The sequence below is a fragment of the Lepisosteus oculatus genome, chromosome 5 (assembly GCF_040954835.1).
Source record: "Lepisosteus oculatus isolate fLepOcu1 chromosome 5, fLepOcu1.hap2, whole genome shotgun sequence".
NCBI lineage: Eukaryota > Metazoa > Chordata > Actinopteri > Semionotiformes > Lepisosteidae > Lepisosteus > Lepisosteus oculatus.
Genome location: NC_090700.1, coordinates 27595263 through 27612937, shown reverse-complemented (window position 1 = coordinate 27612937; position 17675 = coordinate 27595263). Strand labels below are relative to the sequence as shown.

The 17675-nt window shown below is 35.5% G+C and overlaps 1 protein-coding gene across 1 annotated transcript in view; it reads left to right on the top strand.

The window, feature by feature from the left end:
• The first annotated feature begins 419 nt into the window (after nucleotides 1–419).
• The window catches only part of LOC102695715 (plakophilin-1), a 51375-nt gene continuing 34119 nt past the window's right edge, over nucleotides 420–17675 (top strand). The window contains exons 1-4 of the mRNA XM_006628329.3: nucleotides 420–785; nucleotides 9209–9327; nucleotides 16931–17289; nucleotides 17449–17590. Of these exons, the coding sequence (XP_006628392.3) occupies nucleotides 608–785; nucleotides 9209–9327; nucleotides 16931–17289; nucleotides 17449–17590 (798 nt within the window). The 5' untranslated portion in view covers nucleotides 420–607. The remainder of the gene's footprint in view (nucleotides 786–9208; nucleotides 9328–16930; nucleotides 17290–17448; nucleotides 17591–17675) is intronic.

The window sequence follows — 17675 nt, the reverse complement described above, 5'->3', positions numbered from 1 at the left end:
CTTCTTGTGGTTTTTGTAAACTAGCCGCTTCAATTGCACTTCCCAGATCTCAATTTGATTCCTGTGCCCTAGATCGAAGTTTAAGAAACTTAAATTGTTTTAATTAAATAATCAGTCGATATTCTCAACATTATAGTATGTAAAGAAAACTCAAATTCAAAATTTGGAACTTAATATTCACGGCATATAAGTAAAACAACAGTCATTATCTTTTCCTTTAAGCATGCTACTTATCTTTATAAATATTAACTGCTATTGATATTAAAGTGGGACCCTCATTTAAAAATACACATTCTATTACATTGTTTACAAGTAAAAAGTGCGCCAAGGACCAGGTAAACATTTCAGCCACGACTTTGTAGATTACAGTGCCACTGTGCCTTTCAGCTTCTGGGCGTGGAATAGGTGTGGTACCATAGATAGGGTAGGTGTAGGTGTACAGAGTAAGTCTGTTATAGAACTCCAGACGCTGTAGGGAAGGGAAAGAAGGGGAAGTGCACACTGCATCTGGATCACATTGGGATATAGGATTAAAGCGCACTGTTGCTATTGTGGTAAAAAGGGTGAAAAGCCATTTTAACTATATCAAGAAGATACAGCTTTCAGCATGGCTAACGAGCCGCTCAGATCGGCAATGGCTAATATTGGACTGGTGGATGACACGTCTTTAGCGCTACCTTCTGATCGCAAACTGCGGTCAGGGCAACAGCGTGTTCTGGACCAGGTGCACACAATCAAGAGGAGCAAGTCCAAATATGGCTCGGGAGGACCTGTTTCTCCTACAAGTAAGAATTCGACTGCTTTTCGTCGCGCTGGGGTTCGGTTTATAGATTTTGAGTGACCATGATGTTATTCAAAAGAGTGGCGAGTAGTTTTAGGTTTGAAAGCAAAGTATTAAAAAGATGTGTGCTGTGAAAAAAATTAAAATAATTCAAATAGCATTATGTTTTAAAAAGAGAAATGGCCATAAGCTTACAGAAATGTTATCATGTAGAAAAAAGTTAAGCGTGTGCAAATCTGTTAGCATTAGAAACGGTTGTTTTGTTTTTAAGTTACCTGTACCTGTATGTATTTTAAAGAGGAAGACCCACAAATGGCAATACCAGTATGACAAACGTTTGTTTGAAATAGCCATACAAAAATGTTGTCACGTGAAGTCTTAGTAATAATACAGTGTGCGTTTTGCTTTAGTTACTTTAAGGGCTTGCATACATACAGTAATTTAATAACAGATTTTCAACTATAGCCAAGGTCTTTAAAAATAGCCCCTAATTGTTCCTCTTGTTATCTAAATGCTGTTGCCTCCTTTATGCACAACAGTAATTATATATATATAATAAAAACATTCTAGGTGTATTTTTAACAAATACGAAAAATTTGTTGTTGTGTAGGGAATTAAATTAGCTCTGACATGATAAAAAAACAAAATGTTTTTTTCATTTCTGGATGTCATGAAAAATAATAACGCTGAACGGTACCTCAATTTCTAAGGTTACAGACAAGCCCTTTTGCAAATTACATGCGTCGTTTTATGTGAACTGTAAATTCTGTTTCTGTGGCGCACAATTATCTTTTTATTTGTAATATTACATATTTCACCTTATGCAAAGTCCCCTTTAAAATCTGTATCTACGCACAAGGAATATACTATTAATTTAACTTTCCATTTTCTTTGTCAGAAAAAAAATATTTTGATGCGTACATACATGTAAGCTTTGTTTATGGTTTAATTTTCCTTTTTTTTGTTCACAAAAAAGACAAGCCAAGGTTTTATAATAGTAACGATAAAATTTAAATAAAAACTAGCAGTTTATGTACAGTAATTCAAATGTATTATTAGAAATATTTTTGTATTAATCAATGTTCGAAGCTTAAAACAAATTAAATAATAATTATCTGTCACACGATTCATTACATAATATGTAAAAGCTTGTGTAAAAAATGTTATTTTCTGAAAGAAAAAAAAACTTTAATGGTGCAGATTCGGTAAAATAATGTACAGTAGGTGAACAATTTATTTTTAAATGGCCAGTAAATTTAGAATAGGACATCCTACATCCTGTAATTTGTTGTATAAGTCTAAGTTGCTGTACTGTGAACTATAATTATAAAGGGGTGTTTATTTTTTTAATGTTTAGAATTGTGAACATTTTCACACCAATTTCAAGAAGTGGCATAGTTACTGATTTCTTGACTTACTGTAGCTTTGTATGCTGATTTAAAACTCGCATTTTCCAATGTGATGTAGATAAAATCATTCAGGTGGGTAGCTGCGTCAGCATGCATAGGCTGCAAAGGAACAAGTAATAGGTTTATTCCATGCTGAAAAGAGAAGAAAGAAAACACAGCGTTTCGGCCGTGGAGCCTTCTTCAGGTGTACAGTACAGTAAAATCATGCACAGTACAGACCTGTCCTGAACAGTACACTGCCTTCTTCAGGAGAGGAGTGTTTACATTCTGGATAGACTACCTTGGCTTTTTGCAAGACAGAAAAGTGTTTTCTATGGGGAAGATCAGTCCTTATGGTCTTCAGAATCTGTAGTGAAAGCTGATTAACCCTTAGGAACAAGTAATAGGTTTATTCCATGCTGAAAAAAAGAAGAAAGAGAACACAACGTTTCGGCCGTGGAGCCTTCTTCAGGTGTGAGGGGATATGGTGTTTTGTTTTCCAAAGCAGCTGCGAATGATCCTTTTAGTCTGTTGACTTCAGGGTAAATAAATGTACTTTTTATGCAGTACATATGACATCCCTTGACATAAGTTGCGATCTAATTTTTCATTCTACACCTCCATTTCTACAAATCCACACTATCAGTAGCTCAAAATGAATGTTGTCTATGTGTATGAAAACCCTCACACCTGAAGAAGGCTCCACGGCCGAAACGTTGTGTTCTCTTTCTTCTTTTTTTCAGCATGGAATAAACCTATTACTTGTTCCTTTGCAGCCTACGCATGCTGACGCAGCTACCCACCTGATTAACCCTTATGCATGTAAGGGATGTTTTGAAGATATTAAGTTTATATGCAGTGTTGTTGTTTTCCTTGGTGATTGACACTCACTGTAGTTTTGGACTCTGTAGACGAGACCCCTTTTTAAGAAAAGGAACTGTCCCTTCAGCACTATTTTCTGAAGTTAAGGGAAAGAGGAAGGTGGTTGTCACTCTGTGGCAAAATAAAAAAAAGATTTAAATAACATTTATGATATTTCTTTGGTTGATATGGTGTTTTGTTTTCCAAAGCAGCTCCGAATGATCCTTTTAGTCTGTTGACTTCAGGGTAAATAAATGTACTTTTTCAGCAGTACATATGACATCCCTTGACATAAGTTGCGATCTAATTTTTCATTCTACACCTCCATTTCTACAAATCCACACTATCAGTAGCTCAAAATGAATGTTGTCTATGTGTATGAAAACAGCCAGTTTAACAAGTGTATGGTAACCTTTTCTCAAGAACAGTTACATTCACAAGTCTCTAAACGTAATCATATGGTTGTGAACATTTTTAATGTTTTGTTTTAGAAAAGTAGTATTTTGTGTATTCCTTTACTTTTTCCAATTACTATTTATGTACAGTACTGTATTTACTACATTGAAGTACAACATTACTTTGTAAATGGTTCTGAAAGGGTGCTCACCACCATCAAAAGGATATCTACAAAAGAAAACAGTTTGTAAGAATGAATAGAAAAGTATATAAAATGTCTCACACGGAAAGGTCTACAGCTGATATGGATTTCACAGACAGATATGGGTTAATACCTGAAAAAAGGCCAAGTCATCCAGTAAAAACGTATGTCTACAGTAGTTGTGACAAAAGTTCTCTAGCAGTCACAGTGCCAGCCTGAGTCTTAGAAGGAGCAATGGTATAATTGTTTTAGAAAACACCTTTAGCTTACTAGGAATGTGATAAAATGTCTTCAAAAGCTACATGTCTATTACTTAATGATGTTTTACGGTTTGCACTCTTTGAAAATGAAGTATATTTTTGCGTGTACTCACCATGATTGTGTGGGTGCTCTGGTTTCCTCGCTGAGTCCAAACGCATACTAGTAGGTTAATTAGCTTATGGGAAAACTGGCCATAGTGTGAGTGTACATGTCTGTGTGTTCCCTTTGATGAACCTGCAACAGGTAAGCTACATTAGAACTATGGCACTGCATGTACGATAATCCAGTGGATGCTGTGTTTGCTCAGGAACTTGTCAGCTCACGGAAAGAAAAGATCTCCTGGGAAGATTAATAAAGAGTTGCCTGCATGTTATCTAACACAATAACAGAGCACAGGCAAATACGGTATGTGAATAGTTCACGTATAACATATTACTAGTAATTAACAATAAGCAATAATTTTGTATTTCTTCTTAAGATAATAATGTGGAATGCTTTTAGCATTCAGCAATGATAATGGTTTAAGATAGATAGGTAACAATATATTTTAGTTCTTAGTGTAACAGTTGTTATAACATGAATAATTATACTCGAGAAACAATCAAAAGATATAAATATTGTTCTAGTAATTATGATGTTTTCACTGCCTTTTTTCCTATACTGTAGTTATATGTAAGCATTCTCAATGGTTACCAGTAAAAAGTCAATTGATTTACTCATTTGTTGAGGAATCTGAATTTTGTTATCATGTTAATTACTTAAAGAAGAAATGGATAATAAAATCTACTTTTAATGTGTCCCTTCATAAAAAATGGCTCTGTCCTTTGTTTCAAAGAATTGGAACATTCCCTAGTAAGGACAAGAATAAACTTTAGAATTCCCCTTTGTTTTTTGCAATATTTTACAATGTATAGATTATTTACAGAATATGTCTTATCATAGGAATCCTGTTATGTATAAAGAGCCTGAGACTCACCTGATAAAATGAAATGAAAATGTTTATGTCCTTATATACTGTATGTAGGGGTATAGTGCATTTACTGGGACAATTATTAATTGTAGCAGTAGGTTACAAAATGATTCTTTGATGGCTATTAGAAAACCGACCTTGCGGAATAACTCGGAAGACACACACACGGATACTGATACACGACAATACATTTAATAATACATAAAATGTGCATATAAACATAACAGATCTTAAGAGTGAGGGTTAGCAAAATACAAATACCAAGGGGGGCATACATTCAGTATACCATTCATTTATACAGTCTCATTAATGAACTTTGATTACAACTTCTAGATACTGAAAGGCAAGTACATCACTCATAGGAATTAAATTGATAGCAATTTGGGTTGAGGTAACAATTGAATTCTCGAGCTGTAATGCAGAATGCTGAATACTCATCCAATGTGGATTCGGATCTCCCGCGGACACAAGGGAACAGCGGCAGGCTGTTGCTGCGTCCAGTCGACATCCTCTGGCCCTGGTTCAGTCCTGGTTCAGCGTGAGGTGTGGGAGAAAGAGGGAGAGATTTCTGCTGTGGCGCGCTGGCAGTGGGCTCGCTGAAGTAGTTAGTTAGTCCCGGCTGAACTAGCAGAGTTTGTGCACACGCTTTAGACAGGAAGAAGACCGGTTAGCGCTAGTCCTGAATGCTAGCTGTCGACAGTTCCGACCATAGTTCACTTTTTGATCAGGTGAGCGTTCACGTTGGGGTACCAGCAGTTCACGAGGCTTGCTGCTGGTCTAACCTCAGGCGGATTCTTTGGTTACGCGCAGACAACTTCCATTCTCGACTCTTAGAACAAAGTAAAGACTTGGCACTCGGACATACTGGCCGTCACGTGATTGTCCGAGCTGACTCTGAGAATGTCCTGGAGGAGCCACCTTCTGGGCCTTGTGCTGCCTGTTTTATCTGGAGGAACTATGGTTGTTCATTGGTTGAAAATGTCACGGGCATTCGAGACCCACGTGGGGTTACCCTGCCCTACCAGTTCCTGATTGGCTGATCAAAGTGGAGGATGAGTAACAATGCTCTCTGGCATTAGGGTTGTAAACAACCTGGGATGAGACTCTCCCAAGGAATCTCCCAGACAGTAAGGCGCCAGAGATGACCATTTATTAGGGTGGCTGGAGAATCTCTCCAGCCTTGGGAGTTGTTCCCTATCAGGAAACTCTATTAGCTAGAAAAACACCTTAAATCTGAAGCAAATGGAATGGCTTCTCTCTCTGTGTCCAGCACCACTGAGAAGAGGAAGAGAAAGGCTGGCAAGGGAGCAGCAAACTTCCTGTATTATTAATAATTCCTGTATTATTAATAAGCCTATCCACTACATATATAAAGAATGTAAATGTATTTAAATCACATTTAAATGTGATGATGAAGGCAATCTGAGTGGTAGCACAAGATCTTGATGAGTAAAATCTAAAAAGTTCAACCTTTCAGAAATATTTTTTTAAGGTAAAAGGAAAAAGTGTGTTATTTTATTGTGTACAAATCCAAAAAATTAAAATCTAGGCTAGTTCAAAACTGAATACTTATCACTCTGGGGGTATAACTTGACATAATTGAGACTCTTATATGTTTGTAGCAAAAACATAATTCATTAGAATCAGTTAAAGGAGAATGTAGAATTTTATTCAAATCAACTTTTGAATTAGACTCCCATGAAGTACACTGATATTTAAGTCATTAAAACCGTTTAAAAGAACTGTGAGAGAAGTAATGAAACTGGAAACAAGAGTTTTTTTATCTCGGTGTATATTATCTAATAGTAATAGTTTATTAAGTTGTACTGCAAATTACTGATACACATAGAAAATAATTCAGAATTTACAGCAAAACATGTTCTAATGTGTGAAACTAGAACAGGTTGACAGGTAGCAGCTTGTCAAATTCCATTATCAAAGAAAGGAACGTTTTTACATAAAATGAAGCAGTAATTAAAGGAACAGTTGAAAAGAATTATTACCCAGCTGTGCTTTATCTAACTTTGGGCAAAGCCACACGTCTCCATGTCACAAATGTGTGATCCTATGTTGAGCAATTTGATTGTATTGTTCTTATTATTTCTACCAAAGTAGCTAAACTATAGTCTAGCTCTTGTAATGGTATCCCAAAAGCGAGCACAAAGTGAAATACATATGTCTGAACATTGCAGCTCTTTTTGCGTTATTTAAACTGTCAGGCTAACATACACCATGTATTAAAATGTAAGTCTGGGGAGAAAGATTGTTCACCTTTTCCCATTACCTCTGCCATAAGAGTTATCAAGTCAGTTTTCTCACTTGAGTGAACTTCACTTGCTCAGCGAAGCTCCTCCACTCCATTCCATTCCCACTGTAGGAGCCCTTTGCTTCACCTTGGTAGGGGAATGTGGACATCTTGTTTAATAGCAAACAAACGTGTCAATCATATTTATCTAATACAGAGTTTGTCTGAACTAAAGCATATTGTGATTATTTTTGATTTTCATAAATTTAGGATAATGGTGTTAGATTAAATGTCTGCAACAAAACTGTAATTTGAAATAAAGTTTCCTTACATTACTTGGTTCTGGCACAAGTCAATTGGAAATGCTATTTCTTTTGTAAGAGTGAATAATGATTGTGCTCTGGCTCATGCACCTCACTCATAGTAGCATGTGTGAATTGGCATTGTATCCAGTCATTCAAAAGCACTTGATTTATAATGTTCTGAAGTCTAGAAGTATAATTGTTTCTTATACATAGTGGGAAAAAAGATTGCTAATTGGTTATATTTGACCTGCTTTATTATTTATTTAATAATACTATTAATAATAATAATATTCCACTTAAACACCGGGCACTGATTACACCATGATGTTTGCACAAGACTGGTTATTTTGTGAGGAAAAAATGAAAACATAATCCATCCATTCATCTTTTTACCTGTTCTTCCATATCAGGGTTAAGGGGGTCCGGAACCAATCACAATGACCAACAGTTGCAATCCATACACGCCAGTTCATCACAGGGCAGACACATAGACACAAACGCAGATACACGCACACTCAAACCAGGGCCAGTTTTCCCACAAGCCAGTTAAACTATCAGTATGTTTTTTGACTGTGGGAATAAACCAATCGGAACTCAGGGAGAACATACAAACTCCTGCCTCTGCATATAAAAATATAATGTGAAACTTAAATGTTGATTGTGACATTACAGAGCTCACAAGTATGTGTTAAGACACTAATAGATGTGTATTAGGTTATCTACAGTTTTATTACTTGCTATTTGATCATTATAGTGCACGAATAATTGTGGTTTATTTCTTTTTGTTTTCCACCTGCCCAGGAATTGTCAGTGCAAATCATTTTGTACAGAAATCTAAACATGATAAATTATATATTAAATTAATAAACCAATAGTTTTTTTAAATTGTACATTATTCCTGATAAAAATACTGTACATACAGTACATAGGTAAAACAAATATATCCCTGATATTTAACCTAGACGAACTTACTATGCACTGATTCCACTAAATGGAAATTTTAAAGGTAATTTAACTGAATGCACATGTTAATTAATTTTGTATTTCAATACATTTGAAGTTATTTAATACAACCACAGTCATGAGGTTATGAGTATACGTTTATTAGAAATAATATATATTTGTAGAAGCAGACGTTCACACTATTACAGGGGGTATTCAGAGCTTTGTGTTCTAGAGACAAATAGATGTGCTAAAGACATATTCCTCTTCAGTGTAATTTTGGTATTTAAAATTGTTTGTATTTTGAGAAACAATTGAGCAAAAGTACCATTAAAGTAAATATTTTGAAAGCGATAATTTTCCAATGGAAGTGACTACTGCAAATAAGTAAAATGTGCATTTTGCAGTGCTAGAATCTGAGCCTTAAAGATGAGAAGATTAAGTTTATTTTTATTTGTTACTATTTTGTACCAAAGTAAACATTATTTTAGTCCACTGTTACTCTGATCTGTAGCTCGAGAATAGTATACCAGACTAGAAACTTTTTATGGGAATGAGAGACTTTTAATTAAGGGAATATATCCCCATCCAGTTTCTACACTGAGTATACATATAGAGTATTTACAGAAGAGGACACTGGTACTGGTAAAACATGTTTTTTTCTTTGGAATGTTGGTCTCTTAATCAGGTTTAGTACCATTTTATGTTCCAACTCCACATGTTTTTTTTTAACATTCTCGCAATATCTAAAAAAGCATCTTGCTAGGTTAACTCTAGAACTTGCAACATTTTCAGTAATGAAAGTGTTCATCTAATGTTGTGTATCACTATGTCCTTGTCTTTATTTTTTTCACCAGGTCCTGAAAGTCAGTCCAAAATAAATGGATTTGGTTCATTTAAGTTCAATCCACAAAAGATAAATGGAAGCACTTTATCTAGAAGCACAGCAAGTGGGAACTCTTTCTATGGAAGACTGGTAATTACTTTTCTCGTTATTCTGTTATCTTTTATGTGTACTGTAATCTGTTCATGTTACCTTAATACAGTATACTTTTAAATATATACATTTTTGCAGTTTTGTCTCCTTTAGTTTTTTTTTGTATCCATGCACATGGTCAATGTTTCAGTAATGTTTATAATTAAAAAAAATAACTTAAAGAGGTGACATGTATGGCAAATACTGTATCTTTGTAGAAACTGTCTTTGAAGTTCCAGAGAGTAAATGTCATGTGCAAGACATCAATTAATTTCTGTAAGAATTGGGAAAAAAAACGTGTATAATGAAGATTATATGAATTACGTTTAAAATTGCTCCTTCAATGTCTTCTGTACATAATTTTTATAGAGTGACCTATCATAGAAGTGTACTTGTAAGTACTTTCTAATAATGAGACAATATAATAGTTTATTAAAAATACAAGACTCAAATAATACAAATACAGTGCTTTGATGTTTACTGTTAAGGTATTGAAATGGATAAATGGAAAGATTTTTTGTTGCTTTGTTGTATAGACAGGATCTCTGCTAGTCTTTAATGATGGAAAACAACAAGATTGAATTGTTTTTTGTTTGCATTTGCTGCCTGGATTGTTTATTTGTGATTTAAATATCATATCCAGTATCCAAGTAATATACAAAGGACACTCTGTGTTGGATTATTAATAATATTATTACTTTACTTATTTGTTTTTATTTTATATAGCAGTAGTGTTTTCCATAGTGGATCTCAAACTGTTGAACAACAAAATAATCAAACAAAAGAAGGAGGTATATACAAATTTAAATTTCAAGTCAAACAATTATTAATTGCTTTAACATACTTTGACCCAAAAAATCTCTAATGGGATGTGAAACCTGCACTAATATTGATATAAATTCTGTAGATTTTTAGAGATTATTTTATAGGAAGATAAAAAAGAACATGGTTTGTTAGCTTAGTGGTCACTGTGTGTAACCAAAGCATTATTTCAGAGTTTTGGTTCTCATCAACAGAGATTAGGAAGCTTATCAAGACTGGTGGGGGCATAGAGTGAACAAAGTACTGTCAAATAGTAGAGGAAAACGTGCTTTAGACCATAAAGTTGGGACAAATACCTTTCAGCAGGACAAATTATCCAATGCATAAGGTCAAAGCTACAATTTAAATTTGGAGTGGCTTAAAATAAAGTGGCTGGAGACTATCCTGACAAGCAATAGGAGCAAGGGATACACCCTGGATGGGATGCTAGTCCATTACAGGGCACACATAGTACACACCTATTCACATTCACACCAGGATCAGTTTCCCCCAGAAACCATTTAACTTGCTAGTATGGATCTGGACTGTGGGTGGAAACCCATGGGAACACAAGAAGAACATACAAACTCCATGCAGAAATGAACCCAGAGCTCCTGTGCTGCAAGGCAGCAATGCTAACCACTGCTCCACTGTGCCACTGGACAATATAAATACTATGTTAGAATTAATTTTAAGATGTGTTGCCCTTACAGACAAAGTATTTATGTAAAATTTAGGATAAATTCTGGTGCTGTCATCCTTAGTTACTGTACATTATCAACAAAGACAAAGTTCAAAGTTTGAATATGAGCCTATAGAGTACTGAATAAAGTTCTAGAAGTATTTTGTCTGCTTCTGTAAAAGGAAAATGCTACCATAGTTATTGAGCGGTATATCACCACACAGTATGACAATGGCAAAAAACATATACAGTAGGTATAACCAAGAAATTCATCAGAAAAAAATAAATGAAAAATCTTACACTGGTCAATTCAGTCTCCAGATGTAAATCCAATTAGACATGCAAATCCATTTTTACATGCTGAAGAAAGAATTCAAGTCAGAACTTCCCAAAAATAGAGACGAATTCAAAGTGGGTGCAGAAAAGGCTTAGCAACATTTCAGATTACACAAAGAGTGTGCTGACCTCATTGAGTCACAGAATTCAATTCATGCAGTTACTGTCTCATTTATGCAACCAAATATTGATTTTTGTACTCTGAAAAGCTACCAAATGTATGCATGAAATTAACCAAAAATAAAATATATCCAAAAAACCAAAAATATTAGATAACTTCTATCATTTGTGTTAATCTCATGGTCATAAATACACATTTGCTTAACTGTAAAGCAAAAATCACAATTTATCATGGTTTATCAAAGAAGCAGTTCTGACTTTATATGCCCTATTTTGTGCTTGGCTGCAAATGTTGATGCTGTGAGTTTACTTCATGATTTAATGGCCTTAATGCTTTATATATTAAGTTTATTGTGTGGTTAGCGCCTGTGTGCATAATACTTTGGTATTATATGCAGCAAAGAGCTTTTCTTTGCACCAGTGTGGCTGAAGTCAATAAAAAGCTTTGTTTGACTGAGTTCAGTTTAAAAAAATCGTCTGCTTGAAATGATTTTAACCAGGCCATGTGTTATTTAATTCACATTTCTTAATCCTGAGGATTTTCCATATATGTGTACTACAGTATTTAGGAAGTTTTAACAAAAGGAAAAACAGAAGGGAGATATTTTTACTCAAAGTACCATTCAGTAATCAGGGTAATAGTTGTTAAAATTTACAATAAGTATGCAACCACAAGTTTAAACTAAAACATTAAAATATCCACTTTACTTTCAAAACCATTGCGTGTTTATGGAGTTGTCCTTGGATCCATCCAGACTGAAAGCTAAGGGTTTATTAAAAATATGGTAACTTATTTATATTTGCAGTAAATTATACAAAGTGTTTTGTTCTGATTCCTCACTGTCTATTGGCAATGTGCTGTTAAGTGAATTAATTGTAGGTTTAGCATTGAATGAACAGTGTTTGATATAATTTTTTTAACTTTTTTGTAGTTTCAACATTTCAGGTGTTCAAGATGTCTGTTGTGTTGTTTTGGTGCACCATTATGGAACTGGAATAAGCCTCAGTGTAAGACGACAATCATATCACTGTCCAGGACCACTAACAGCATTTAAGATCGTCACACCCAGTAACAGACCGTTTAGCATGTACGGTATGGGCTGAGTGTGTCAGATTACTCAGACGCTTAAGAGACAATGGATCAAATCCCAGTTTTGGCCACAGAGAAACACTATGAATAGTTAATGTGATCATGTTATAGAGTTGGGGGGTGCCACAGTGACACGGTGATTAGTATTAATGGCTTGCAATGCTGAGGCCTTGGGTTTAATTCCAGACCTGGGGTTGTGTCTGTGTGGATATTTTGTGTGCTGCCTGTGTTTGCACTGGTTTCCTCCCATAGTCCAAAGACATATTGTTCAGTTTATTGGTTTCTAGAAAAAAAAATGTTCCTATATGTGTGTGTGTGTGTTTGTTTCTTTTTTTTTTTCTCTGTGTGGTTGCGCTGTGATGGGCTGGTGTGTGGTGTGGTCAGGGTGCACTCTGCCCTGTGTCGATTGCTTGTCAGGATAGGCTTTGGTTCCCCCATGACCTTGAATTGGAAGAAACCATTATAAAATGGATGGATGTTACAGACTTGTCAGAATGAATAAATGGATTATCATGTCTGAAGCAGGTGTGTATTGAAAGTGATTTAAGTGATTTCCATTCATGTTTATTGAAGCATATTGATTTTTTTAAATTAAATCTGTAAAGTCTGCTACAGTATATTCTTTGACAGCAGAAATTAAATAGCCACCCAATGAGTATTTATTAGAATGAGAAACTATATGGCATTAATGTATAGTGAATTATTTTTAAAAGGTGCTAGATATAATTTATTTAGACACACCTATATTGATGCATGATGCTCCCATTTGATAGTGATTGACTGACTTGTTTAGCCTGAGAATGCTGACATGTTACTGTGTTCTCTGTGCATGGTCAGTTACACCAGTTTATTTTCAACTTCCCTCAAGGCAGTTATTGTAAATTGTAAAGACTTTGTGATAGAGACTAATCTGATATCTGTATCGGCTTGTATTTGACCTATTCTCCATTTTTTGTTACTTTTCTTGAATAAATTCACTAGTTTGTGGTCACAACTAACGTCTTCTCTGCTTATCAGATACTTTCTGGGCTTGATTCTGTTTTTATTTTAAAAAATAATATTTCTAAAAAGACCATACAGAATATGTACAAGCATGAAATCAAGAGGATAAAATATGTTATGACCTCCTGTAGACGGGCTCATAGCAAGTAACATCTGTGAGTCATTGTGGAATGGGAACATGTATAGAGCTGTGTGAGTCAAAAGAAAGTTCTCACACTACAGGACACTGGGCTGGGTGTTGGTGTAGTTGAGTCAGAAACATCATCTGCATGATCCCATCTCTCTTGGCTACGGTAGCCAGCAGAGTCACTTTTTCCTCAATGCCAGGCAGCCATTATTAGAAGAATACATGCAAAAATGTCAAAATGGGAACAACAATGACTTCATCGGCACCTTTTCTGATTCATTGCAGAATGAATAATGACAAGGTTAAGTGAGGGTAAACACTGGACTTGTATGAATAAAGGCATTGTTTGACTGTGTCATATCAGAAGTGTGAGTGAAGATTCCAATCTTCCCTGCATGTCCCAAAAGCTTTAAGTAGAACATTAAGACTTTGTTCTTCATTGTGCTTTTATCATATACAGTATAGTTCAGTGTTTTTATAATAGTAGTAGTGTAGCTGATAACGTGCTTTAAAGATGTTTATACTTAAACTCGTACAGATTTTTAAATGCCACTCAGTATTCAATATTTATAATTACTCTATTTCACTATAAATATTTTAATGTAATTACATACAGTATACCATTTATATTAATTACAGAAAACAGTTATGTCATTGCATGTTAAAAACATAATGTATTTTTTATTCCCAAAGTTTTTTTTTTAATATGCCATATTCTCTTACCCATTTTAATAATGGATAATAATGCAACATGAGAATAAGGATGAGCTCATTGTAAAAACAAGAAATCATTGCAGTTGAGATCACAAAAATCCAGAACAGGACTGAGTGTAATTCTAAGACACAAAGTCTAAAGCTTCGAGATTCAGAAAACACAATGCAGTTAAAGGGCGTTGGCTGTTTGGAAGCTTTTTATACTTGCCTTTGCATGCCTTCTCCTTCAGGGCTGTAAATGAACACGCCTCTTCACAGTTTTGCTTGTCAGTATTACTAAGCTGCCATGCTTGTTTGCTTGCTTACTTAACTTTCACTTCTTATTTTTTTCTTATTTGTATTTGATAGTCAATTTAACTGTTTAAGCTGTTTGGAGTATTTCCCAGAATATTTCTCCAATGATTTTTATAAGTACAGTCGTACTGTTTCATACATTTCTGAACTAAGACTTTATCATCATGGGTTAGTGTTAAGACAATGAATATAAGAAGAGATACAAAAGGAAATGAGACCCTACAGGCCACATGTGTTGCTGTCTTACTAGTAACCTGAGAGTGTACTTATTTATTTTGCTGGAGATTTTGTCCAAAGCAACTTATATTTCCGCCCATTTAGATAATAGAATATTTTACTACATATCCTTTACTACTGTAAATGAAGTATCTTGCTAAAGTACAAAAGGGCAGTGTCTCTCTTGAAATTTGAATTCACAACCTTCCAGTTCATACTAGAGTATTCATCATAGAGTCTTTAACAACATATCTGGGCAGTTTGTTCCAGACACCAGTGACTGTCTAAAAAAGTGTGTACCATTTTCAGTCCTAAATTCATCTCTTAATTTCGTCTTGTGCATATTTTTCTGTTGTTGAGTATAAAGTAGCTCCTTGTGTTTGAATACTTTAATCAAGACTCTATGAAACCAGGAGTGTCATTTATGATATGGGAGCAAATTTACCAGTAATACCCCCAAATGGGAATTGTAGTGAGAAGTTAAACGGCATTTGAAGTGCTAAAAAGGGTTCTGGAAAAAGAGACTGTTCATGACACGCAAACCACAGAATCTGGCCAGACCCCCAAAAGTTTACTTCTAGCATGACCACATCTGCATTCTGAACTTAAAAGTGAGAACAGGAAGCATTTTTGCAAAGGGTTGTAGGAGTATGGAACAAGCTACTATTAAATGGGCTAGATGGTGGGCTTAGCCCCCTTTTATTTGTAACAGATCATATGTTCTTATATGGATAAAATAGCACCACTTCATGCACTAATGGGCTTCAACAGCTGCATTGCCCTGTAGATTCTCAGGTGGTACAGCAGCGTAACAGCCATAGATCAAAAATGATAGAGGTCACTGGTTCTAACATTATCACTAGTTCTGAGGACCACTGTAGCTGCTAGCTTTTGCTCCAATTTATTAATTACAGGTTAATTAAGATATTTTTAATTTTGGGCATAATTCTTTCAGCTCAATTTTCAAATGGGATTTGGAATTGATAGCAACCCTTTACTAATTTCTGAGTTTCAGAAGTGCCATAATTGAGGTACTTGAAATATAACCAGATGGACCTCTGCAAAAGGAATAAATGTTTATTGTGGGAGTGTCCAATACAGCATCATTCCTATTTGTGTCTTTTTAATTGATCACCTGTTTAGTCAGAAACTGTTTAGTCAGAAATAAGGAGTGGCAGGGTGGCACAGTCGTTAGCATTGCTGTCTTACAGCACTGGGCCCCTAGGTTCAATTCCTGGGGTGCTATCTGCGTGGAGGTTTTATATTCCCCTTGCATTTCTGTGGGGTTCCTCCGGGTGTTTCCTCCCACAGTTCAAAGACATATTGGTAGGTTAATTGTCTTCTTGGAAAATCGTCCCAGGAGAATTTGTGCATGTTTGTGTCTGTGTCATTGTGTGCCCAGTGATAGACTTGTGTCTTGCTCAGGCTGTATCCTGCTTTGCAACCATTACTTGCTGAGATAGGCTCTGGTCCCTCATGAATCTGTATTTGATAAAGTGGTAAGAAAAGCGATAGTCAGAAATGAGTGTAAGCAGACTGAGAAAAGGTTACTTAAACTTTAAGAAACTGGGAGAAATAAAACATTGGAGCTAGGATTTTTTTGTTAAATTTAGGACTGAGTGTTGAAATGTGTTAAATAGAAGTCTAGCCAAGCAAACAGATCAATTAAAGTAGTCAGTGTGAACTGGTGATTCAGTTCAGCTTGAATGAACACCTGCAGATTGTAGTCCCCGAAGACTGGTTTGGAGCCGCTAGTTTAGTCTAGCATGTGCTATGTCTCTGAGTCAGGGGGTGTGAGTTGCCTTTACGTCAATGTCTTTTATCAAAAGAGTTGAAACTGCAATTCAGATTTTTGTGTTGTTTTTACTCTTCCTAATATTTTAAGAATAGCTGCCTAATAATGACCTGTGATCTGTTTTAGTACTTCTTCTATTTGCCACTTTACAAGAAAACTGTTGTGTATGACCAGAGTCCAAGAGAAAGTATTAACAAATTTTGCCAATATTAGATTGTTATAAGAGCTGTAAATATCACTTGACATGAGATACCATTATGCAGTCTTAATTAGTGGCATTTATAACCATCAGTCTGAAATTTTGGATACTACAGTCAAGTTGGAGAGCACTGAATAAAACATTTAAAGAATGTATCCTAAGCAGTTGAATTATCTACCCTGAATGAAGACTAACTGGAAGAAATAATGTTTTATTATTGCTTTTAGGTAAGCCAGCAAAAGAGCTTCCCTCCAAACACATTTCAAAACAGGACTACATCAAGGAGAATTGTGAGCTCCTCAAGCCAGAGGGAGTTTGGCTTCTTGCCTGCCAGTCCACCCAGTGGCAATCCAGTACTAAAGCCTAGCCGCAGCGATCCCGAACTGGCGGTTTTCTCCACAATCCAAAGGCCAGCAGTTCGCAGTGCAACAGTCAATGTCAAAACCAATCGGAGCAGTGTGCAAACTGTACAGAGCCCTTCTTATCAACAAAGCCCCAGCCAGCCTCGCTTCAGAGTACCCTCTGTCAACTCGAGCAAGCTAGGGTCAAAAATATCTGTAACAAAGAGCAAATCTGAGCAGATTGGGTGAGTAAAGAGCCCTCCTGTGCTAAGGACAGGGCATTACAATATCTTACCTACAGTATTTCAGCAACACTGTGTTATAATTAATTTTTATAAAAAAATATTCATTTAGTTTCTACAATACCATTTTTTTATCATTTCTATTTTTATTGTGGCCGACAGAATAAATGGGGATGTGACACAAGCTGATATAACCATGCAAGAAGCTGTGGAGTATCTGTCTAGCAGAGATGAAAACTACCAACACTGTGGTTCGTCTTTCATCCAACACGCCACCTTCAAAGATGACAAGGCAAAGCAAGAGGTGAATCAGACTGCTGCTGTTGTATGTCACACTTGACTCAAGTGATAGATCATTCTCACCTATCCTCCAGAAAACAAAACAAAAC